The 27,107-nt window shown below is 34.0% G+C and overlaps 1 protein-coding gene across 1 annotated transcript; it reads right to left on the bottom strand.

The window, feature by feature from the left end:
* Positions 1-26,246, bottom strand: ZKSCAN5 (zinc finger with KRAB and SCAN domains 5). Its single transcript, XM_051995583.1, has 7 exons — positions 25,770-26,246; positions 25,079-25,526; positions 19,413-19,551; positions 16,041-16,132; positions 15,334-15,469; positions 2,681-3,289; positions 1-1,657 (listed from the first exon to the last, which is right to left on the bottom strand). Exons 2-7 carry the CDS (start codon positions 25,487-25,489, stop codon positions 534-536), a joined length of 2,511 nt encoding a protein of 836 aa, XP_051851543.1. The 5' UTR covers positions 25,490-25,526; positions 25,770-26,246; the 3' UTR covers positions 1-533.
* Between the last annotated feature and the right edge of the window lie 861 nt (positions 26,247-27,107).

The following is a 27,107-nucleotide window of genomic DNA, read 5'->3' as shown; positions in this document are numbered from 1 at the left end:
TTCTTTTTAAAGTGTTTAATGTTCAAATTAGGACCCAACTAGAGCCCTTCATAGGTGAAAAGGAGATCTCTTCTGAAGGAGCTTGATGATGGGGATTTTACTAGATAGCCTGCATAAGACTCGTTAACTGTTTGATTCACTGAGCTTTTGACCTATATGGAATCCTTGATGTGAATTAAAGCAGGTGCTACCAAAGAATAGTCTTTAAGTCTACTGTATTCAAGATTATTCTTCCCAATGTCTACTTTCTGAAGTTCATTGACAAGAGTGTGTCATTCAAATGCTTTCACTCATCCATTACATTTTTTATCTTTCTTCTTTTAGGTGAACTTGCTAAGTGAAGTATTTCCCATTCTTAACAATGAATGTTTTTCTTCAATGTAGATCCTTCAAACAATAAATAGAAAATGTAAACAAAAGTAATAATTGAATTGTAACTAAAGGTTGTTACTACATTCATTACACTAATAAAATTTTTCTACTGCAGAAGTTCTCTAACGTTGAATAAAAACTATTCTCCAAAATGAAGTTGTTTATGTGCTGAAGCTGCTTATAAGGTCTGTCCTCTCATGGCTTTTCAAATGTTTTATGAGGCTACAACTCCTACTAAAACTCATTCCACATTGCTTGCACTGAAAGGGTTTCTCGCCAGTGTGTATTCTCTGGTGTTGATTAAGATGTGACTTTAGTGCAAAGGCTCTCCCACATTCATTACACTGATGAGGTTTCTTACAAGAGTGGCTTTTTTGGTGTTGAGTTAGGTGAGAACGCTGGCCAAAATTTTTCCCACATACATCACATTCATAGGGTTTCTCTCCAGTATGCATTCTATGATGTTGAACAAGGTGTGAACTATAACAAAAAGCTTTCCCACATATATCACATTTATAGGGTTTCTCCTCCATAAGTATTTGCTTATTTTCAATCAATGATAAATTCCAACCATATGCTTTTTCACAATTGCCATCTACATGAGAACTCTGACTTCTATGAATCATCTGATGCTCAATCAGGCTGTTATACTGATGGAAGTTTTCTCCACATTCATGACACCGGTTAGGTTTCTCACGGTAATGGAGTCTTAGATGTCCAGCAAGGTGTGAGCGCCGCCCAAAGCTTTTCCCACATTCATTACATTGAAAGGGTTTCTCTCCAGTATGAACGCTCTGGTGTTGAACAAGATGTGACCTGACCCGGAAAGCTTTTCCACACAAGGGACACTGATAGGGTTTTTCCCCTGTATGGACTCTTTGATGCTGAGTCAGGTGTACACGTTGATTATAACTCTTTCCACATTCATCACATTTAAAGGGTTTCTCCCCAGTGTGTATTCGCTGATGTTGAATAAGGTGTGCACTCTGAATGAAGCTTTTCCCACATTCATCACATTTATGTGGTCTCTCTCCTGTAGAAGGTTTTTTGTGGATATCTATAATTTCTCTAAAATTCCTCTCCTGGGAAGGGGGCTTCCCCAGTACCATCCCTGTAAGTTTTCCCTGTTGCCTATCTAACCAGCCTTCATGTTCACAACCATCTCTAAACTCCTGACCTTGTGGAACATCCTTCTGAATTTTTGATGATATTTCTCTGTAAGTTTCTGTGGCATCAGAAATTTTCTTCTTTAATGCCTTCATGTTCTTACCCCTTTTCTCACCACCTGAAACAATGAACAGAAAATGCAAATGTCACTTGTTTCCTATACAAAAGGAAAGCAAACTGTGTAAGAGGTAAACATGATTATCTAATCATATGAAACTATTATATAACAACTATTAGGAAAGATTTAAAATTCAGGGCATTAGGGAGCAAGATTTTGGATACCAGGTTGGGTAAAGAAAGGAAAGCTAACAGAAGATGGATAGAGATGATCAAAAAGAGTGCCCACTTGGGGTATACAGCAAAAATATGGACAAAAATAACTACAAAGGAGGGAGAGGAATCCTAATTAGGGGTAGGAATAGGGAGTGATAACAGGAAAAAGAGGGGAGCAGTCATTAGATAATAGAAGAAAAAGAGGAAAAGGAAGGATAAGAGTAACAAATGGGTCAATAATGGAAAAAAGTAGGAAGATGGAAAGGAGCAAAAATTAGAAAGACTGAGAGTACATAGGCTTAAAAAAGTTATAAGCAGGACTGTCAGGAGAAAAAGGGAAATAATATGGATGAAAAAGAATGACTAGGAAATGTTAAAGCACTAAGAAGTCATCAACAAGAAATATTGTTAAAAGGGTGATGATTAATAGGTTAATTATAAAATAACCACAGCTGATCTAGTTTAAGGTAATTAAGTCTAAAGATGGGGTATAAATCATAGTGCTTTCTTTAATAAGGCAATGAGACTACAACAGGATGAAAATGGCTTAAGAAAATGGTTTGACTCCAATTTTTAAATGGTTGCAAACTCACTAAAATGTTACACTGAAACAAAATACAAATAATGGCTGAAAACAAAATACAAAAGAGAAATGGCTAATTAGATGTTGCCGGGGAGGAGGGGAGAATCTAATTGATTCCACCACCCTTTTCCTTCAGGTTGCAAAATTGTTTATAGTGACCTTATCCATGCTTATTAAATTCTATTCCCCTGCCTATCCATTCTCCATTAACATTTCTACCCCAACCAACAGCACTACAAAGTTTTGTTTTCAGTTTCCCCCAAATATAAATTCTCTCTTCATTACATTGACGGGTTTTCTCTCTGTAGTGGCGTTTCAGATGTTCAATCAAGTGTGAATGTCGACCGAAGCTTTTCCCACATTCATTACATCCATAAGGCCTCTCTCCACTGTGGACCGTTTGATGCTGAACAAGATGTGAGCTCACACGGAAAGCTTTTCCACACACCTGACATTTGTATGGTTTCTCACCAGTATGGACTCTCTGATGCTGAGTAAGGTGCACACGCTGATTATAGCTTTTCCCACATTCATTACATTTAAATGGTTTCTCGCCAGTATGGATTCGTCGATGCTGAATAAAGTTTGAGGCTTGAAGGAAGAATTTGCCACAGTCATTACATTTATGACCTTTTTCCACCCTCATGTTTTGTTTTTTATTCATGTCTGTTATATCCCTGAAGCCTCTTTTCTGAGGAGATTGCTTTGGTTTTTCTACTGTATAATTTTCCTGTGGTCTTTCTAAGTGGCCTCCATAGTTAGAGAATTCTTCATATTCTTGATCTTGAGAATCATTCTTTTGAATGCTTCCTGGACTCATCCAGAGTGATTCTGCTTCTTCAGAAATTTCCTGCTTTACAATCAGCTCCATATTCTCATTCCTGGGTTCATAATCTGAAATACCAATTTTTAAAAAATGCAAATGTCAGTTTCTAGAAGAAACTTTTTGAGTAGAATAGAATATTCAAGTGCAAAAAACTGGATAAGTATTAAAGCAAGAAAATAAAAGATCAGGAGATGAAATAAAAAAACAGCAGGAAGACTTAGAAAGTGACAAGCACAGGAAAACAGTAGTGATAGGGGCTGAACCTGTGATTTCATTAGTGTATGAAACTCCCAGATAAAGAAACTGCCTGTATTAATGTATTTTCTGCAACCTATAATCTTAATAGTATTGCCTAGAGTGCTGTGAGATTAAGTGACTTTTCAAGGTCACACATCAGTATATGACAGATAGGACTTGAACCCAGATTTTTTTTTGGCTCCAAGACTAGCTGCCTCTAAGTAGGGAAAACTGCATCTCTTTAATGATGATATTTTCTTTTCACTACAAGACATACCATATATGTGGAATACTCATAATAAAATCTAATTTTGCATTTTAAATCTAACTCAATCTTTATCTTCCTTTTCCTCTTAATTCTTAAAAAGTCTTTCCTACTCTCTTCAGTGTTAAAACAATGAAACTCAATTTCTCTGCTGAAACACAATTTGGAATGTATTAGTCTACAAGAAAAAAAGCATTCATTATTTCTGCCTACTAAGAAGAGATATTACAATTAAAAGGATTTAGAATAGGCTAAATGGCTGAATTCAAGAGTTGTCAATAATGGTTCAATGTCCATGTAGAAAGAAGTCTTGACAAGATGTACAAAATTTGTGGAGTAGGAGGAAACAGTCCAATAGAACTTTACACTACAATTACTCCAAAATGGATTTAGAAAGCTCTTTTGCCAGGCAAAGTAGTGAACAGAAAAATCACAATGGGTCATTTCTGTTGCCCAAGATCATAAATTCAGCTCACAGATAAAGTGCCCAGGATATACATGACAGAAAAGGGATGAGCCAGCAGTTATTTCCAAAGGGATCTTGAATATAACTTTCAGACACAAACCAGAGGTGGTTCAGTGGCTTTGTCAGTACACAATCAAATCAATATTATAGAGCTAACATGCTCTATATGAACTAAGAATTCAACTCATGGGCTCAGAACTATGTAGAATGATAACCCTGTCACTTTGACAAAACAGAACTTTGGACTAGGACTAAAGGATAAGGAAAAAGGAAGGGGCTGCAGATCAGGAGACATCCTAAACTTCTGATACTCTGAATCCATACAGCTTTCCAACAGGCTGACAGGGGGTAAGGCCAACTATCTACAGGAGTTCCAATTATGGACAAGCATTCAATTGGTTGCCCAAACTCAAATTGGGGTGCAAAGTAAGAGGGTGAAAAAAATTTCAGATTATGACTAAATCAGACTAAGGAAAAACAACTCACTGGCCCGAGCCTTGCTTGAAATCCTTTAACTGGAACACAGTATTCTTTATCAATAAAATGAGAAAAAGTGGATCAAAATATAGAGCGTACAACTAATATTAAAAAAATCTGCAAATTAAAATAAAACCCTTCAATACCAAAATAGAGAAAATAAAAATAAAGATTTAACAAAACTAAAAGTTAAAAATCATTGAATTTAAAAAAAAAAAAACTAAATTTTTTTAGGGAAGTGTGGAAGAATTAAAATAGACAAACCAATAGCTAACTTAATTTTTTTTTTAAAGAAAAAAAGAAAGTAAATTATCAGTATCAAAAATGTAAAAAGTAAATTCACAACTAATTAAGAAATAAAAGTAATTATTTGGCACTATTTCACTCCATTATATGCCAATACATAACTGACAACTTAGGTGAAAATTGACAAAAATACAAATTGCACAGATTAACATAACAAGAAATAGAGTACTTAATGTTACTTTAGAAAAAGAAATTGAACAAGACATAAATGAACTCACAAAGGAAAAAAAATTGCTGGACCAGATGGTTTTACAATTAAGTTCCTAAGCAAACATTTAAAAAACAATTAATTTCTATAACATAACTTTGGAAAAAAAAAAAGATCCTATCAAATTTTTTCTGTGATCAATAGTCTTGATACCTAAACTTTCATAATCAAAACAAAGAATATACAGATCAATATTATTAAAGAATATGGATGCAAAAATTTTAAGTGAAATATTAGCAGCAACATATATCACAAAGATGACCAGGCTATACTTACACCAGTAATTTGAGGCTGGTTCAAAAATCGGAAAATTATAAACAAAATTGACTATATTAAAAACAAGAACATCAAAAATCAGATGCAGAAAAAGCTTTTGACAAGAAACAACACTCATTCCTGTCAAATATACTAGAAAACATAGGAATAAAGTAGAACTTCCCTTAAAATGAGAAGCATTTTTTTTATTTAAAACCAAGAGCCAGCATTACCTATAATGGGAATATGTTAAAAGTCATTCTAACAGGTTCAGGGGTAAAGCAAGGATTGTATTACCATTACCATTATTCAATAAAATGATAGACATATTAACTATTACAGTAAGACAAGTAAAATAAATTAAAGGAATAAATGTACAGGCAACGAAGAAAAAAATTATCGCTTTTTATAGCCGACAGGACAGTTTACTTAAAGAAAGTTAAGGTCAACTAAAAAACTCAACTGAAACAAATAACAGCTTCAGCAAAATTTCAAGATATAAAACAAACCTATTCATATTATCAGGTTTCTGTATATTACTCAAAAAATACAGCAGGAAGAGATAAGAGTTATTAGACATATAGTAACTAAATGAACACAATTACAAAACACATTTATACAAAGAAAGATAGAACTAAATAACTGAAGAAATATCAATTGTTTGTGTGCAGGCTGAGCCAATATAATAAAAATGACAGGTCTACCTAAATTAATCTATTTATTCAGTGCTATACCAAACTACCAAAAATTATCTTGTAGAGCTAAAATAATTACAAAATTCATTGAGAAGAACAAAAGATCAAAGATTATCAAGTGAATCTGAAAAAAAAAAATGAAGGAAGATGGTCTACTTATACCAGTTTTCAAATTTTATTAAAGCATTAATAGGAAAACTGGTACTTTAATGCACTATTGGTATAGCTGTGAATTGATTCTTGAGAACAATTTAGAACAATGCCCAGAGGGACATAAAACTATATATATCCTTTGACCCAATAATACCATTGCTGGGTCTATATTCCAAAGACAATTTTTTTTAAAAGAGGAACTATTTGTATGAAATACAAATTTCAGCTCTTTCTGTGGAAAGAATTGGAAAATGAAAGGATGCCCATCAATGGGGTAATGGCTAAAAAAGCTGTGGTATATGATTGTGATGGAATTATTATTGAACTATTGAAGAAATGACAAGCAGAATGATTTCAGAAAAATCAGGAAAGACTTACATAAATTGATGCAAAGAAATGAGCAGAACTAGGAGAATGTTGTATACAGTAACAGCAATATTATATAATGAATAGCTGTGAATGATTTCTCAAATCTCAGCAATACAACGATCTGAGACAATACCAAAGGACTTACGATGAAGCATTCTATCCATCTCCAAAGAAGTGATATTATCTGAATATAGACTGAAGTATGATATTTTTCATTTACTTTTTTTCCATTTTTTATTTGAAGTTTCTTTTACAAAATTATTAATATGGAAATATTTTACATGATTGCAAAAAAAAAAAGAAGACAAGACTTTCAGATTATATGAAATTATCAGACATTTTCTCTGATCCCCACAATCTCATAAACCTCTCCATAAGAGAAATTATGCACCAAAAATAATGCCACTTCAGCTGTCTGCATGATCTAGGACAACCAGAATCTAACAGATTTTAAAATGCAAAACCTACAAACTGATCCTGAACTCACTAAGCAATCCTCCCCTACACAGTCGGTACTCTAGGAGACTTAAAGACTGTTGTCTTTACTGATGTTTTTCAATTTACAACAAAACTATCTTTACACTTTTGTCTCCTCTATCACAGGGGAAAAGAAAGTGAATCGGAAAAAATCAGGGAAAGAAAAATTGAAATTACTAAAGATCCTGAATATTAACAGATAGTAACATGGATAATATTAATAGAAGAAAATATGGTCTCTGAATCTATTAAATGAGTTTGTGTTCTAAATATATACAGCAAAATAAAGGGAAATGATTCAACACTTGATAAGAAACAAGAAACAACACTTGATAAGAAACCTCATCTGATGAAAGATGAGGACATGAAATCAGAAAAAGATGTTTCTGAGGGGTTTAAAAAATGAGAATTATTAGAGCAAAATAGACGACCTGTACAGAATAAAACAATGGGTAGAATAAAAAGACTGTTATCTATAATGTTATCTATAATATTTATATCTATAACATTACATGGAAAACAATAGACTGAGAATGTAAAATAAACAATCTACAAGAAGAGAAGCATAAAAATAACATTAAAAGTAAATATGCTCAACATACAAAACTCAAGACAAAATGTATAGGGACAACCTAAACATCACACGTCTCTCAGAAGGAAATAATAGAAAAGTTCTGAACACAGAAAATGAAATAACAACTGAAAAAATTCAGATCATTTCTAGGAAAAAAAAAAAAAAGGCTGCAAATGCCAAAACAGAGAGTAGTGAAATTTAGAAATTCAATTCAGAAACAAGCTTCACAAATGATCATGAGAAAAGACCTTTGAAGCCTTCAAATACAAGAGAAAGGAAATTCAAATGATTCTGTACCCTTCAGAAAATGTAGAAAGGAATGGATTAGTTGTTACAAAGGGCAACGGAGCTTGTAATGGAACCCTAAAAATCTGAACTTAATTGCAGAATAAAAAGATGAACATTGAATAGTAAAGTTAAATTTTTTTAATTTAAATTAAAGCCTAATTTTTAATAGTATACCAATAAAAACAATCAAAATGGATACTTTGTAGAACTCACTAAAACAATAATAAAATTCATCTGAAAAAACAAGATTTAAAAAGAAAATAGGCAAAGGAAATAATGAAGAAAAAAAAAGATGGAGAATAAAAAGAAACAATACTTCTAGCCTCAAACTGTATTACAGAGCAGCAATGATCAAAATAATTTGTTACTGACTAAAAACAGAGGCAGAACTATTTTTCTATGTTCTACTAAGCAAAGACAAATCTGAAACAACATAACTCAATAATCTAGTGTTCAATAAACCAGAAAATATAAATTACTTGGCAAAAAAAACTCCCTAATTGATGAAAACTATTACAAAACAAACAAAAAGAACCTGGCAAAAATTTGACTTAGAACAACAGCTAACACTATACTCTAAAATAAATTCAAAATGGATATATTGATTTTTTTAATTAAAAACAACAGGTAATATGCTTTTCACAATTGTTGTCAAGAGATGGATCCTTACCCAAATAAGTGTTAGAGGCAATTACAAAAAACAAAAAAGATAATCTTTGATTACATAAATTTGATAAGCTTCCAACACTAACCAAATTAAGGCTTCTAGGCTTCAGGAATAAAGGAAAAGATAGTGAAAAAGACATATGACAGGAAATGAAGAAAAAGGGAAATGAGAGAACTTACCTATCAATTAGATAGGTGCTCACTCTAAGCCCTGGATGTACAAAATGAAGCAAAAGACAGTTTCCACCCTCAAGATGTTCACAATCTAGGAAGAGGCAACATTCAAACAAATATATACAAATAAGCCATGTATAGAATAAATAAAAATAATTAACATAGAGAAGACACTAGAATTAAAACAGGCTGGGAAAAGTTTCCAAAAAAAGATGGGATTTTAGTTGGAACTTAAAAGGAAATGAAATCAGCAAACAGAGTTGAGGAAGAACTTTCATGGACAATAACCAGAGAAAGTGCCTGGAACCAAAGAGTATCTTGTTTATGTGCTGTTGTCACTAGAGCAAAGAGTGAGAGATAGGGAGTAAAGTGTAAGAAGACTAGCAAGGTAGGAGGTAGTTCTAAAAAACTTTTGAATGCCAAATAAAGCACTTAGTAGTAGATCACAGAGGCCACAGGGAGCCACAAAGACTTGACTGAGTCAAAAAGGTGACACGGACAGGCCCGAACTTTAGGAACATCATTTTGGTGACTGAATGGAGAATGGACTGAAATGGGAGGGAAGAGACCAGAAGCAGGAAGATCCACCAGCAGGCTATTGCAATAGTCCAGGCATGAGATCATGACAGAATTAGAGACTCAGAGGAGGCATATTAGAGAGATGTTGAAATTGACAGGCTTTCACAACAGATCGGTTGAGGAGTCAAGGGCTGTAGGGTGTGAGCTGAAGTTGTAACCTGAGGGACTGGGAGACTAGACCTGGATGGAGGAATGAGAGTTCAGAGAAGGAGGGATGGATTAAGGAGAAGCATAATGAGTTATTTTTTTTTTGAAATGCTAAGTTTAAGATGTCTACAAGACATCAAGTTTGAGGTATATTATATGAAATGTAGTTAGAGACATGACACTGGAAGTCAGCAAAGAGATTGGAGCAAGACAGATCTAAGAATCCTCAGCATAAAGATGGTATTCAAATTCATGACAGCTGATGAAATCACCAAATGAAGTAGTACAAAGGAAAAAAGAAAAGGACCTAGAACTGAATCCTGACAGATTCCTTACAGTTAGGGGTATAATCTAGAGGAAGATCCAATTTGGGAGATGGAGAAGTGGTCAGAACCAGGAGAGAGTATTATCCCAAAAACCTTGAGAAAAGAGATTATTAAGGAAAAAAGGATTAGCAACAATATGCTAATCTGCAGAGAGATTAAGAAGAATAAAGATTGAGAAAAGATTATTGGATTTGGCAACCAAGAGATAATTGATAACTAGGGAGAGCCATTTCAGAGAAAAGTTAAGGTTAGAATGGTAAAATTATAAGGGGTTAAAGAGAAAGTGAGAATAAAGTGAAGACACCTATTTCATATGGCTTTTTTGAGAAGTTTAGCTACCAATGACAAGAAAAACAGGACAAAAATTAGAAAGAATAGAAGAATTCAGTGAGGGTTTTATTTTTCCCTTCAGATGGAAGTGACATAGGCAAGATTGTAAGGCACTATAGAACCAGCCAGAAGATAGGGAAGACATTTAAAATAAGTGACAGAATGGGGATAAGAGGGGCCATCAATTGGAGGACAGGATATGGATGAAATCTGTTGAGCAGAAAGAGAGGCAAGCCTTGGTAAGGAGTAAAACCATCTCACAATGAGATAAACCAGGAATAAAAAAAAAAAAAAAAAAAGATACTGGAAAAGACATACAACAGGAAAGAAAAAGGAAGATGAGAGAAGGCATGGAAAATGGCTTCAACTTTTTTCTGTAAAATGTCAAAAGATATGAACAAACAGTACTCAAAAGAAGAACTGAAAGCATGAAATAAACCTTCCCATTCACTAAGAGAAATGCAAATCAAAGCAATCCTGCAAACTCACATTACATTCAGTAAATTTGCAAAGATAACAAAATACGTGAATAGTCAGTGTTGAAGGGAATTGTTGGTGCAGTTATAAATGCAATTTGGAATTATGAAAATAAAATGAGCAAAATGTCCATAGCTTTTGACCAGAAGAAAGTTTCCAAATATGCCCTAATGTTTATAGTAGCATTTTTTTTGCAGTGGCAAAGAAATGGAAAAAAAGAGATAACTACTATTTGAAGAAGAGCTAAACTAACTGTGGTACATAAATGTATTAGAATATGACTATACTATACAAAATGAAAAAAGTGATGAACACTGAGAAGCAAGGAAAAATTCACTTGATATGATGCCAAGTAAAGCAAAGCCAAGAAAATAACATATACAATGATTACAATGTTAATGGAAAGAACCAACACAAAACAATCAAAAGGAAATGTTGCAAAATCACAAAAAATATAGCATCCTGAACACATGAAGTCTATCTGCCAAAACAAGACAAAACCCAAGAATTATAAGAACATAATTACAAAAGGCATTTCTTACAAATAAAGACAAATTCAAACAACTGGAGAAATATTAATTGCTCATGAGACCAACTCAATATAATAAAAATGAAAAGATACTTAAGTTAATGTATTTATTCAGTGCCATACTGATCCAACTCCCAACATGGACCTGTGCCCAAATAGCTATAAAACTATTTAATCTTGCCATACCAATGCTACGTTTGTATCCCAAAGAGATCTAAAAACATGGAAAGATTTATTCATACAAAAATATTTGCAGCAGCTCTTTTTTGTGGTGGCAAAGAACTGGAAATCAAGATGTCCAGTAATTGCGGAATGGCTGAACAAGCTGTAATATATAATTATGATAGAATGCTATTGTGCTGAAAGAAATAATGAGCAAGATAGTTTCAGAAAAACTGAGGAAGACTTGAACTCATGCAAAGCAAAGTGAGCAGAACCAGGAAGATACTGCACATAGTGACAGTAATATTGTTAAAAAAAAAAAAAAAAACCAACTGAAAAACTCAGCTACTTTAATCAAGACAACAATCTAAGACAAATTCAAAGAACTCATGAAAAATGCTAGTAGCCCCTTCAAGACAGAGAATTGATGAATTCTGAATTCAGATTGAATATTTTAAATGTTTTTTTCTTTTTTTGTTTTTTGGTCCATGTTTTCTTTTGCAACATGGAAAATATGGAAACATTATTTTGCATAACTTCAAACATACAGTCAATTTTTTGCTTCCTCAAGGGGAGAAAATTGGAGAGGAGAGAATTTAGAACTGAAATTCTTTAAAAAATGATTCTTAGAATTTTTTTCTATTATTCTTAAAGACTTTACAGAAAATAAAATAATACCAATATGTTAGCAAGTCAACAAGTATTATTAAGTGTTTATTATGTACCAGGCTCTGTGCTGGGGTTAGGGAAAGCCAAACAAAAAATAATTCCTGGCCTCAAAAAGCTCACATTTTACTGGAGACAACATATAAATATATATAAATATAAATTACATATATTTATATGTGTATATACATATATAAATAAATCACAACATATAGAGTAGATAGAGAAGTTAAAAAAATTAGATGCACACAAGACATTTAAAGCGGACACAAAAGATAATCTTAGAAAGGAAGATACTAGCAAGTGGAATAATGGGAGAGGCAAAGAGAGCAGTAACAAAGAAGTTTCCTACAGAAGATGGTATTTGAGTTAAGACATGAAGAAAGTGGAGGGAGAGAATTCTAGGCATAGCTGATAACCAGTACAAATGTACAGAGATAGGAGATCAAGTGTCACATGCAGGGAATAAATAAGTAGGACAATACATTTAAATTGAGGATGCACAGAAAATTCAAAAATGTATGAAGACTATAAAGGGCCAGGTAATGGAGGGCTTTAAAAATACAAAGTGGGAATTTCATATTTGATCAGTTCTTTAAACACACACACACACACACACACACACACACACACACACACACTGTATATGTATGTATGCATCAAATAAAGAGCATAGAACCTAAGCATTTAAAAAAAATTCATCAAATTATAGGAGGGAAAAGATTGCAAAATTATAATAGTTGGGGATCTTAATGTACCCCTTTCAGCCATAAAAGTTAACAAAATAAGAAATGAAGCACCTGAATAGAATTTTTTTAAAAAGACGTACAATAGACCTCACAAGAAAAGTAGTATGCTTATTTCTCAGCTACATCTTTATTTTTAAAAAATTACTAAAAATATGAAAACCTCAAATACAGAAAAGCAGAAGTATTAAACTTATCCTTTACACTCTATTACATATGGAAATTATAATCAATAAGGAGTACTTGAAGAAAAAATGTACACTTCAATGAAACCAAAAAATTTAATCCTAAAAAAATGTGTGCATCAGTGAACAAAACTGTAGAAATAATGAGCAATTCCATCAAACTATATGACAACAATGAAAAAACACTTCAAAAAATTTGGGTATGGAAAAGTACCAAGGATATTTAAATAACACAATATCAAGGAGGATATTTAGCCAGAAATTAGCTACAAGACCTCAGGACTAGGTGGATTTACAAGTGAATCTAACTATAACCATAAGAAAAAGCACAGACTAAGAAAAAATAGCATACACTAAAAATACATAATCAGGGAATATGTATAGGCTAAGAAACAAGACTGTAATCGTTTATAGATAAGAGTATCTAACAGATTCAATAAAAAATTTTAATAGGATTTTTGATGGTATATTTAGAGAATCCTAGAGAATCAACTAAAAAACTATTAAACAATTAACAATTTTAGTAAAGTTGCAAGATATAAAATAAACCCATATAAATCATCAGCATTTCTATATGTTACCAACAAAGCCCAACAACAAGAAATAGAAAGAGAAAACCCACTTAAAATAACTTTAAATAATATATTTGGGAGTTTACCTGCCAAAAGAAAGTCAGGAACTATATAAACACAGTTGTAAAACACTTTTCACACAAATTTAGTTAGTTAGATCTAAATAATGGGAAGAATATTAAGTGCATATGGGTAAACTGAGCCTATATTTATTTTATTGTAAAAATGATAATACTACCTAAATTAATTTACTTTATTTAGTTCCATACCATTCAAAATACCAAGAAATCACTTCATAAGATTTAGAAAAAATAATAAAATTCATCTGGAAGAACAAAAATTCAAGAATTTCAAAGAAAACTAATGAGAAAAAGAAAAAAAAAAAAAAGCAAAGAAAGATGGCTTAGCTTTACCAGACCTAAAACTATGTTGTAAGGCAGCAATCATAAAAGCCATTTGGTACTGGCTAAGAAATAAGAATAATTGATCAGTGGAATAAGTTAGATTTACAAGACACAATAGTCAATGACTATAGTATACTATAGTAATCAAGTGTTTCATAAACCCAAAGACTCAAATTTTTGGGATAAGAACTCACTATTTGACAAAAATTGCTTGGGAAAAATGGGAAATCATTTGGCAGAACCTAGGCACTAACCAACATCCCATATACCAAGATAAGGGTAAAATGGTTTCATGATTTAGACATAAAGGGTGACACTATAAACAAATTAGGAGTTTAAGTGATAATCTATCTATTGGATCTGTGGAGAAGGGAGGAATTTATGGCCACAGAACCAGAAAACATTATGAAATACAAAATGGATAATTTTTATTACAATAAATTAAAAAGGTTTTACACAAACAAAAGCAATGCAGCCAAGATTAGAAGGGATGCACAAACCTGGGAAAAAAAATTTTTACAGCCAGTATTTCTGATAAAGTCCTCATTTTTAAAATATATAAATAATTGTGTCAAATTTATAATACAAGCCATTCCCCAATTGTTAAATGGTCAAATGACATGAACAGACAATTTTCAGATGAAGAAATTAAATCCATTTGTAGTCATACCAAAAAAGTTATAATCACTATTGATTAGAGAAATGCAAATTAAGTCAACTCTGAGGTACCACTTAATGCCTCTCAGATTGGCTAAGATGACAGGAAAAGATAATGATGAATGAACTTTGAAAGACTTAAGAACACCAATCAGTGCACTGAATAATTAGAACGCCAAAAGACTGGTAACATGTTTCCTATTTCTTACTCCAGAATGAAACAGACATTTTCAGATACATATAACACAAATTTTTTTTTTTGATTAAATTTATCTATTAGAAAAGAGGGATTTTTTTTTTCTTGGAATATAGTAGGAGACAGCAATAATGATGTCAAAAAAAAATTAAAGAGCAACAATGAAACATTTTAAAAATACACAAAAGAATGAATAAGTTTGCAAGGTAACATAGCTAAGCAGAGTAATATTGGTATTACTACATTAAATTTAATACATTTTAAAAATTATTCTGTAACAGATTCATAATGTTCTATCCAATCTTTTTTGTGTATGAAAATGTTCATGTCAAATGACAACTTTCTAGTTTATAATTAAAATATCCTAAGTCATAATAGTAAGAGGAGGGAATATACATGCACATATAAACATAATCATCTATCATGTATATACATGTACATATACACATACAGCATGACATAAATGTTCTACAAAAGATAACAAAACTAATTCATTCTAATCCATAAAATGAAAACATATTCTTACCCACTGAAGTAATGGTCTCATAATTCTCTTGTCTGTCATTCCTAGAGAGGTCCTTCTCAGTCTGGTCCAAATGCCCCCATTCTTCCAGGATAAAAGACACAGCCACATCGGCCACATCCTCAATTTTCACCAATGTCTGAAACATGAGATCCCTACTCAGTTCCTGTTCCTGTTCCCTTGTGCTCTGCTCTTAAATAAGAGACAGCAGAGCATCAAAACATCAAAGCAGAATGAAGTGGGAGGAAATGTACAGTGTGGGACTACTTAAAAGGAACATTGAACCTAGGAGTTAGGAAACCTTGCTTCTCCTCTTGGTTCTGACAACTAGCTTATTGTGTAATCTTGACAAAGTCACTTAACCTCTATGCATTTCAATATTTTCCTCTATCAAATGAGGTTGTTGGACAAAATGGCCTTTTAATTTTTTCCACCTTTAACATTGCTGTAATTATGTGCCTCCCTAGAAAGAGTAAGTGTTAAACAGAAAGAAGGAAAGCAGAGTTGAAAATATGTGGGGAACTAGGGACCAATCCAAGATGGACTTTGTTTCTGGAAAAATATTTAGAGATAAATATCCTAATTGGGGTAGGGATAGGAGGGAGGGAAGAGGGTCCTAAAGAAACTCCAGGATGAGGGGAGCATAAAAAGCCACAATCAGGGAGTAGCCACGGGGTTTCAATGAAGGCAGAGAAAGGACGATAGCTCACTTGGGCCCCAGTCATGTGAAATGCAGCTGCCATCTGTTGGTCTCTATGATTTCCCTTCTGAGGAATAGCTGGAATCTGGGAAACAGGCAGAGCTGAGGAAGGAGAAAAGGATGAATGAACTTTGAAAGACTTAAGAACACCAATCAATGCACTGAAAAATTAGAACTCCAAAAGACTGGTAACAGTGAGTGAGTGAGAATTGCTCTGCTCTACTCTCAAATTATTTCCCTACTCAGAAATCTATAGTGGGACCCCAATGCCTATTGTATCAAGGTCAAATATCTTTAATTCCAATGCCCACAATGATTGGACCCTGCACTCTACCTGGCTAATCTTATTTACCATTTTTCCCCAATATAGACATTGTGCTTCAATCTAGCCATTTCTATTCCTACACATATTGTCCTTGTCTTTGCACTTTTGTTGTTCATGTTTCTACTTAGAATACCTTCATCTCTAATAATATAAAGCTTATAACTATAATCAGAATCCAGCTCAAATTTTTCCATGCTATTTTCTCCCAATAGCCTAGGCTACAGGCATCTTCCCTACTTCTGAATTTCTATGAATGTTGCTATTCATTTTTTACCATGGGGGGGTGGGGGGAGGAAGAGGGGAATGGAGGTCGTCCATTCCTACAAGTCCTCCACCACCCATTTCAAAGTCAGGTTATTCTGACTTTGGTATGTGCCCTAGCTGTACATCATATTTTCCCTTGACCAAATAAAATACTTCTTTAGTTCTTTAAATTTTGCTACAGCTTTTCTGGTCCCTACTACCTACCTGGTACATAAGAATTACTTTCTCTTTGTGGCCTAAAGATAGAATGGAAAAAAGAATGACTGAAAATAGGAAGGGAACCAAACACCAGGACTAAGTAATGGTAAGGATCAAAGGAAAGCTTGAATGAATGGAAGCAATCACTGTGTGATTTTAAAAATAATAATAATTGTAAAAGTAGCAATAAGAATTGATCTTCAATCCATGGATCTGATCAAAGCCAAAAAAGGAAGAGTAAATCTGTAAATAAAAAAAAAAACTGGTATGACCACCAAATTATCATTAGATAACTCTCAAAAGATATTAAGGGTCCATTGATAAGAATGGATAGTTAAATAATGAAGCCTCCTTCAGTCAGAGGATAAGGGGGGGAAGGGGAGGAGAGGGTAAGCGGGAGAGGAGGAGGAGAAGGAAAGGAAGGAGTAATCTTACTACCAGGGAAAGGGAAGGGAACAGGGTTGGGAAAATTCTAAGAAACTTGAGCAGATAACTAAGAATCACATAGAGTTGGGTATGAAGAAAAGAAAATACTACAGGAATTATTTTTTATTTAGCTTTAAAGAGAACAAAAATATATAAACTAATTTCATAACAGTTTTACTGGCAACAAATGATTGGTTAATACCAATATATAGATACCTAATGGTATGTATATATTTCTTTCTATAATGTCTTTGATGTAAGTTAACAAATTATCAAAATGAAGTATCACTATCAAGATGAAGTGAAACAAAAACAGAGAAAATATTTTAAGGAAACAATGAAGCACAACTTCAAAGAACCTGGTATGATAATTACTTTATGGGAAACAGCAGGATCAGCCAAGCATTGTGCAATCAAGTCAAGAAGATTTCTTTTTCAGGATAGACTTTGAAAGGCAGAATCTAAGAGATTTACACAAATTAATGGGCTCTATAAATAAGAGCAAAACATTACATGTGTACATTGGAAAAGGGCTTTTGGGGAGCTTTTATTTTCCAGTCATAGCTACAAACACAGTATCATTATCAGCAATACTATCAACTATAAAGAAAGATGAAAGAAATGGACCTGTATAATTTCCAATCCTCACCTGTCTGGGTCAGCTATCTCCTTACTCAGAACTTCTTGAAGTCATCCCTTCTCTCTCTTTCATCCATTAAGTTTTCAAGTTCTGACCATTCTACTTCTACAGTGAGTCTACCTCTAAATCAATCCATTCCCTCCTGTCTGCTTTCACTGAACCTAATTCAAGCCCTCAACACTTATTATCTGTACTATTGTATAACATTAGAATTCCTTTTCCTAATTTCAGGTTTTTCCCTTAGTCCAACCTTAACACTGCTGCTGCCTAGTAACACACTAAAGTATCATTACTATATTATGATTCTACTTGAGAATTTTCAGTGTCTCTATTACCTACTGATTAATGTATTCGATATCCTGGCTTCTCTACAAAGTAGCTAGGTGGCATAGTAGATATAGCACGGGCTATAGCATCAGGAAGACCTGAGTTCAAATTCCCTTTTCTTTGTTACAGCCAACACTCCTAACTTCAGACATTTAATAGCTGTGTAACCTGGCACAAGTAATTTAAGCTGTTTGTCTCAATTTCCTCAACTATACATAGGAATAATAGCATCAGGGTTTTTTAGAGAAATAGATGAGATAATACTTATAAAATGCTTAGCATAGTGCCTGGAAAATATGTTCTTTCTTTCTTTCTTTTTTTTTTTTTTAAACTGAGGCAACTGCAGTGAAGTGACTTGCCCAGAGTCACACAATTAGAAAGTGTTAAGTTGTCTGAGACCAAATCTGAACTCAGATCCTACTGACTTCAGGACTGGTGCTCTATCCACTGTACTTTATAAATGTTAGTGCTTTACAAATGTTAGCTACTATTAATTTGTTCATTTATTTATTTGGTATTGTTGTTGCAGCTGCTGTTGTTATTAATCTGGTTCCCATCTCCTCTAATCTTACATTACTTTTCTTGTACACTTCAGTAAAATGAAAATTTCTCGATGGCAGTTGTTTCATTTTTATCTTTGTATACCAAACACCTAATACAATGCTTTACACACATAAGCACATGATGTTCACTGAAATATATCCTAGGCAAACTGGACTATTTATCCTCCTTTTCTCCTGTCACTATGTTTCTGCCTTTCTCATTCCTAATACAGGCCTTTCCCAATTACCAACTCCATCTTTTGAAATGTCTATCTTCAAAGCCCACTTCAGATGCTACCATCTTCCCTAATCTCTCCTTCCCACTCTGTATTTTTTATGGACATCTCCATTCACTTATCACATTCTGCCTTATATTAATATTATTTGTGTATATGTCTTATGCCTTCTACTGACATAAATGATTCTTGAGGGCAATTTCATCTTTATATTTCCAGTGTATAGTATAAAGCTTAAAAATTGATGAGCTGAATTAAACTTCTTTGATTTGACTATGAACCTTAGTCTTCAATTTCATACCTTCTAGTAACAATTAACTTTTCTTTCTCAGAATTCCTTTTTCTTTGTTATGGCCAACACTCCCAACTTTTCATTCTATGTGGATTTTCCCATGCCCATCAATGAACAGTGTTGCCCCCTCACCATTTGTTTCCAGGGAGAAAGGTTTCTGGGGACCACTATCAGGCTGAGTGTCCATGGCTTGGAGTTGAATATTCAGGGACTCCTGTACCATTCTCTGCTGCATCATTTCCTGAAGTGGTACTTCTGGATAGGCAGCCACCTAGGGACAACAATAAACATCACGTTAGAGAAAAGGGTATACAGCAAAAATAGCAAGAAAATCCAAGTCTACATATTAGACAGATAAAGGAAGAACTAAAATATTATTCAGCTTCACAAGGAACAAGACAAAACATGAGACTAAGAGATGGGAGATAGAGATTAAAAGCAAAAGTCAAATCTAATTCAAAAACCTTTGAGTCTAAGGCAACAAAGTATTGTAGATTATGTCACCTTGACAAGTTAACATAGCGAAATCTCAACTTTCTCACAGAATGAATATGTTACTAATACTTCTGGCTCCTGGATAAAGACTCCTGATTCAACAAAATCTGTCGGGAAAGATGAACGGCAATTTGGTAAAAAATAAGTTTGGGTCATTTCTAGTCGTATGAAAAGGTGCTCTAAATCATTATATGCAAACTAAGACACCTTTGAGGTACTACCTCTCAGACTGGCTAAGATGACAGGAAAAGATAATGATGAATGTTGGAGGGGAAAACTGGGACACTAATACATTGCTGATGGAATTGTGAACGAATCCAACCATTCCGGAGAGCAACTTGGAACTATGCCCAAAGAGTTATCAAACTGTGCATATCCTTTAATCCAGCAGTAATTCTACTGGGCTTATAAGCCAAAAAGATCTTAAAGGAGGGAAAGGGACCCACATGTGCCAAATGTTTGTAGCAGCTGTTTTGTAGAGGCAAAAAACTGAAAACTGAGTGGACGCCCATCAGCTGGAGAATGGCTGAATAAGTTATGGTATATGAATGTTATGGAATATTATTGCCCTAGCTGAGAGCTGGGCAAATCACTTAATCTGTTTGCCTCAGTTTTCTCATTTGTAAAATGAGGAAATATCAAACCACTCCAATGTCTTTGCCAAGAATATCCCAAATTGGATCAAGAAGAATCAGACATGATTGAAATGACTGAGCAAAAGAAATTAGGTTTAGACCAGTATCTTCCACCATATGTGATGATTAGTCCCAAACAAACATGTGGCTTAGATAGATATACAAGTCACATAACAACAAATTACAAGAAAAAAGGAAGAAATTTGAATGTATAGATGGAACAAGAGTTCAAGTCCCAAAAACATGGGAAGATCACAAAGGATAAAACAGACAATTTTGAGTACATAAAATTAAAAACAAAACAAATATAGCTAAAATTAGATAAAGTAATTGGGAAATAAATCTTACATCAAGTTTCTAAAACAAAGATCTTATATCTAAGCTATATGAGGAATTGATTCATATTTATAAGAATAAGAGTCATTCCTCAATTTATAAATGGTTAAAAAATATAAATGATTTTCAAAGAAGAAATTCAAGTTATCAAGAGCCATATGAGAAAATGCTCCAAATAACTAATAATAATTTTTAAAAAATTAACCTCTGATGTTCTAACTAAGACTCATCAAATTGGTAAAGACCAAAAAAAAAGTAATGAAAAGACAAATGTTGAAGGGATAAAGAAAAAGAGGCACACTAATGATTTATAGATGGGACTGAATGGTCTAACCATTTCATGAAACAATTTAGAACACCATCCAAAGTCACTAAACTGAACATATTCAGTGATACCACTACTGCACCAATATCTCCAAGAAGCAAAGAGGGAAAAGATCCATATATACAAAAATATTTACAACAGGTCTTTTTATAGTGGAAAAGAACTATGAATTAAAAGGGTGTCTTCTAATTAGGGAGCAGCTGAATGAGGGAAGATAAATAAAATAGAATACTATTGTGCTATACAATAAAAGGGGTGTTTCAAAGAAACTTGCTAAGACTTACAAAGATTTTGCAAAATGAAGTGAAAAAATTAGAAGAATAATTTATACAACAACAAATTAACTTTAAAAGATCATCCTTGCAATGAACAATCATGATCCCAGAGAACTGATAAGGAAATATGCTGTCTCTTCTGACAGAAAAGTAATAAATTGAAAATGCAAAATGAGACATGACGTTCTGAACATGGCCAATATGTTAATTTGTTTTACTTGACTATGCATACTTATTTAAAAAAAAAAAAAAGATTTGTTTTTCCTTTTTTTTTTTTTTTTCCATTGAAGGAAGAGAAGAGAGAAAAAAAACAAAACTTATTAGAAAATACCTAATAAACAAAATAAATTAGTGAACTGGATCAATTTTTTTCTAAGATTCTTTCCATTTTTAACATTCTACAATCCCAAATCCATATCTCTACTGTTTCCCAATCAATCTTCCTAAAGGGGTACAACCTAATGGGCATTGCATCATTTTGCCATCAAGCCCTCAAATCATTATCATTTTCCTCCTCATCACTACTACCAAACTAAAAAGTTTTCCTGCTCCCTGTTTGTAGTGGCTAGAAACTAGAAATTGAATGGATGCCCATCAACTGGAGAATGGTTGGGTAAATTATGGTATATGAATGTTATTGTTCTGTAAGAAATGACCAGCAGGATGAATACAGAGAGGCTTGGAGAGACTTACATGAACTGATGCTAAGTGAAATGAGCAGAACCAAGAGATCATTATATACTTCAACAATGATACTGTATGAAGATGTATTCTGATGGAAGTGGATTTCTTTGACAAAGAGATCTCACTCAATTTCAATTGATCAATGGACAGAAGCAGCTACACCCAAAGAAAGAACACTGGGAAATGAATGTAAACTATTTGCATTTTTGTTTTTTCTTCCCGGGTTATTTTTTACCTTCTGAATTCAATTCTCCCTGTGCAACAAGAGAACTGTTCGGTTCTGCATACATATATTGTATCTAGGATATACTGCAACATATTTAACCCATATAGGACTGCTTGCCATCTAGGGGAAGGGGTAGAGGGAGGGAGGGGAAAATTGGAACAGAAGTGAGTGCAAGGGATAATGTCAAAAATTACCCTGGCATGGGTTCTGTCAATAAAAAGTTATTATAAAATTAAATTAAATTTAAAAATTAAAAAAAAGAAAAGAAAATTTTCCTGCTTGTAGTCTCAAACTATCAGTGTTAAAAGGGACCTCAGAAAGCATGGAATTCAAGCTGTATTTAGACAAGAATCATCTCTACAAAATAAATAATAATTGCCTGAAGTCCTCCAGGGGAGGCCAACTCATTACCTTCAAAGGAAATCTCTTTCACTTTCAAATAGTTAGAATTAATAGAAAGTTATTTGATTTTTTTATAACAATACAAAATTTGTCTCTTCCAAATCTAGCATCTCCAGTCACAACTTCCATCCTAAACTCCATCCTGAAACTTTATAATGTGTTGAAATTTTATCCATCTGAATAACTCACCATCACTTCAAATTCTGCATGTTCAAAACTAAACTTATTATCTTACCCCCAAGTCAAGTTAAATCAACACACATTTACTAATCATCTACTATGTGCCAAGGCTTATATTAAGGACTAGGGGTACAAAAACAGTCAGAAAGTTCACAATATAATTGGGAAGTCACTGCAAACAACTATTTGAAAACAAGATACACACAGGATAAATTGGAGATAATCTGAGGGAAGGAACTAGCATACTTTAAAATTAAAAAAAAACAAAAACAAAAACAAAACCTTTGCTCCTCGATGAATTCTCTTTCTTTGATAATCTTCCAACCAATCTTGAAGTATCTTTGACTCTATGTTTTCCACTCCTCACATCCTTAAATTCTCAGTTTCAGAAGTCAAGACTTACCTATTGCATCTATCCTCTCCTTGCTACCCATTACAAGTACACTTATTTCCTTTCTTTTAGACTATTATAATGGCTTCTTACTTGGGGTCTCTGTCACCTTTTTCCAATCCATTACTCACACCATTGCTAAAGTAATCTTCCCAATATAGAATTCTCATCATATCACTCCCCTGCTCAAAAAATTTTAAGATTTCCTATTGTCTCTAGGATAAATCATAAAGTTCTTACTATGTCTTTCAAAACCTTTTAACGCAGATCCAATTTTATTTAGTCTTATTTCATACACATTACTAAATTACTAAAGCTCTTCCTGTCCTCTCCTACCTCCATCTGACAGATTGCCCAACATGCCTAGAATGAAGTCTCTATGCCCTTCAAGGAGGAAACAATAGGGATCCCAATTAAGAGAAAAGCACCAAAAGGTGCTCACTCAGAGAATACTGGAAATGGCTAAAGGATAAAGCATCAGAGGAAAAAAGAAAAATTATTAGAGATACCAGCAAGATTGGAACAGAAAAATACAAAATGAACTGAGCAACTCATGTTTTTATAGCAATGAGTAACTAATAGAAAAAATTCAAGTAAATCAAAAGTTTATTTCCTTTTATCAAGAACCATGTTCTTTTGGCAATTTTGGTCCTTTTATCTCCACAGTTTAAAACCAAGAACCACCGTTTATAAAATATGTATGAAATAGTGATTAAAGCTTTGCTAATCCCATTCCATCTAGTTACCCTAGCAATCTCCTATCTGTCTGCAATTGATTATATTTATAGAATTCTTTTAGGAGTTCTATATATATACTTCCCTTTAGAGAGTAGCCTTTTTAGGGGAAATAAGTATATGATCCTGAAGTCTTTTCTCACTCACTATAGTATTTAGCTCAATGAACATTATAAGCTAATGATGCTGAGCCCTTTACAAAGCTGGTTCAGAGTAATTAAGTATTAGACTAAAGTAGTACCTTGGGAGCAGTTTATTAATGTTCTGATAGAACTTGGCTAATAGTACAAAAGAACCAAATGAGCTTAGTGGAAAGGGAGAAGATGGTAGCAGAGCAAAAAGAAAATTTGGCAGTTACCTCAGCCATTATCTAAAGTCAAAATTATTTGTCTTAGATTGGACAGTGTTGCTACTTCAATTTTAAAGGATGAAATGTTAAATAGACCATTGAAAACCTTGTCCAAAGACTGCAGAACCAAAAGATTCTGTCCTGTCCCATGCCTAAAGTAACACCCAGGGGTATTCACAAAGAATGAACCTGTGAAATACCTAAAGTGAGGAAAAGGAGTTTCTACAGAGAAATCCAGAGTACAGCCAGAAACCCAAATGTTTCAAGAATGTCAGAAGAATCTGAGGCATAGGAAAAAGAAAAATCATTACAGAAAAAAAAAAAAAAAAAAAAAAAGAAAATGCATCCATCTCCCCTAAAAAACAGTGAAAGTGAGATGTTAAAAGCCCATAACTGCTCCAGATAGGCACAGTGAATATTGTTTTTCTTTTTTAAAAGTTGAGATATCTTTATAATGCACTACTATATTTCTTAAGAGATTTGTTTCATTTTCTTTTATATCTGAAACCCCAGTGCCTAGCACAGTGCCTGGTCACAATACTCAAAATATGAAATAAATGCTTGCTTAAGCCTAGGACTCACATATAATTTAAAAGAACAAAAAAAAAAAAATCCTGATGGGATATCAGGGTGAAAAGAACTCTATGGTCGTCATTACCAATTTTTTCCTTAAATTCAATATGCATTAGATAATTCCCCATCATTCCCTTAATTCCCTTCTATTCCTTCATTGCCTGGATTAGTTGGGGGAATTTTCCGCCTCACCTCTTCTCCTTGTTCATCAAAGTCTCTTTGTAATTCCTCCAACAAAATCACAGCCTCTTCCCCACTTTCTGGATGGTGTTCTCTCACCCATGCCTGAAGTTCCCCGGGCAAGATGGCCAGGAACTGTTCCAGCACTAGCAGCTCTAGGATTTGTTCTTTTGTGTGCATCTCTGGTCTCAGCCACTCACAACAGAGCACTCTTAGCTGGCTGAGAGCCTCACGGGGCCCTGATGCTTCATAGTACTGGAACTGTCTGAAGCGCTGGTTAAAGGTCTCCATACTGGGAGGGCTGTTTTCCTGCATCCAGGTGCAATCTTCTTCCTCCACTTTCACTATCAGAAGGCCTTCTTGCTCCGGTGGAGGATGAATTGTAGTGGGCAGGACTGCAGCTTCTCTTGACTCTTTGGGCATGATTTACCCAAAAGAATGCTTCACTATAAGGTCTGACCTGTGGAAATCAAACTTCTGCTCTTAAGAGAATTCTTGAATGGCATTTTAGGTATAATGCAATCTAATGACATATTAAAAATAATTATTAAAATAAAGAGATAACAGAGTTCATGTAAATGCTAAGATAGAAGAAAATTTACTGAAGGTTAACCACAAAACAAATGTTAGAAAGGATTAGACATAGAATTACTTGAATAAACCACGCTTTACTAAAGTATCAAGCAACAAGACTGAAACTTACAAATAGCTATCCAGATAAGCTGATCCTCTTTTATAGATGGACCAAAGCCCAGGGGCTCAATAAGGAAAAAATGAAAAAGGGAAGCAAAGGCTTTCCAATTTAAGATAAGATTTGAAATACTCCAGATAAGCTTTCCCAGCAGAAACTGCGCAGCCCCAATAAAGACTCGGGTCATCAGTCCAGGAAAATGACCCCAGGCCCTGTGAACAGAATCTGAAATATCCGCAGACAACAATTTAGAACTAGAGAAGGGCCTAATCAGCAAGAGAGGAAGCCGGAAGCTCCCCGATAACCCCAACGCTCTTTTCCCCTTGGCAAAGCCCCTCTTTCTCCAGGGAATCTCGTTCTTCAGGGAACAGAACTACCAACAGGGCGGAATCAGAGGAGAAAGTAAATGTCTCTATACAAGAGAGACTGGAGGGGACGACTCAATTCCTAGACTTCCCAAAACTCACGGGAAATTACTAAATCAATGCCTTCCTTGCCCTTGGCTGGTAGTGCCGCTAAATCCCTCCCCTTCCCCTCCCGGAAGAAACTTCCGAGTCCTCTCTAGGAATCCCGGAGGTTTGCATCTCTGTGAATGGACGATTGTTGCTGCTGACCCGACTGGGGGCGGAGTCTAGAGAGAAAGAGAATTGGGGTTTCTAGGTGCTAAACACCTAACGCTCTTAGCGACTTATACTACTTATCTCATTCCAGAGGGAAAAAAATTGAATTTCTTACGCGTAGGTCAACCTCTCGAAAGAGAATAACGGCTCCCCTAGCTTCTGCTCTTCGGACATCACCAGCCACAAGACTCACTTTAAAAGCTGCTGGAAAGGTTGCCCACTATCACCATTATTATTTAATATCGTATTAGAAACACTAGCCTCGGCAATAAGAGTCGAGAAAGAAATTAAAGGAATTAGAGTAGGCAATGAGGAAACCAAACTATCACTCTTTGCAGATGATATGATGGTATACCTAGAGAACCCCAGAGATTCTACTAAAAAGCTATTGGAAATAATTCATAATTTTAGCAAAGTAGCTGGCTACAAAATAAATCCCCATAAATCCTCAGCATTTTTATACATCACCAACAAAACCCAACAGCAAGAGATACAAAGAGAAATTCCATTCAGAATAACTGTTGATACCATAAAATATTTGGGAATCTATCTACCAAAGGAAAGTCAGGAATTATATGAGCAAAATTATAAAAAAGTCTCCACACAAATAAAGTCAGACTTAAATAATTGGAAAAATATTAAGTGCTCTTGGATTGGCTGAGCGAACATAATAAAGATGACAATACTCCCTAAACTAATCTATTTATTTAGTGCTATACCAATCAGACTT

Source organism: Antechinus flavipes, chromosome 4 (assembly GCF_016432865.1).
Source record: "Antechinus flavipes isolate AdamAnt ecotype Samford, QLD, Australia chromosome 4, AdamAnt_v2, whole genome shotgun sequence".
Classification (NCBI taxonomy): Eukaryota; Metazoa; Chordata; class Mammalia; order Dasyuromorphia; family Dasyuridae; genus Antechinus; species Antechinus flavipes.
Note: the sequence above shows the minus strand (reverse complement) of the source record. Positions and strands in the feature narration are given on the sequence as shown.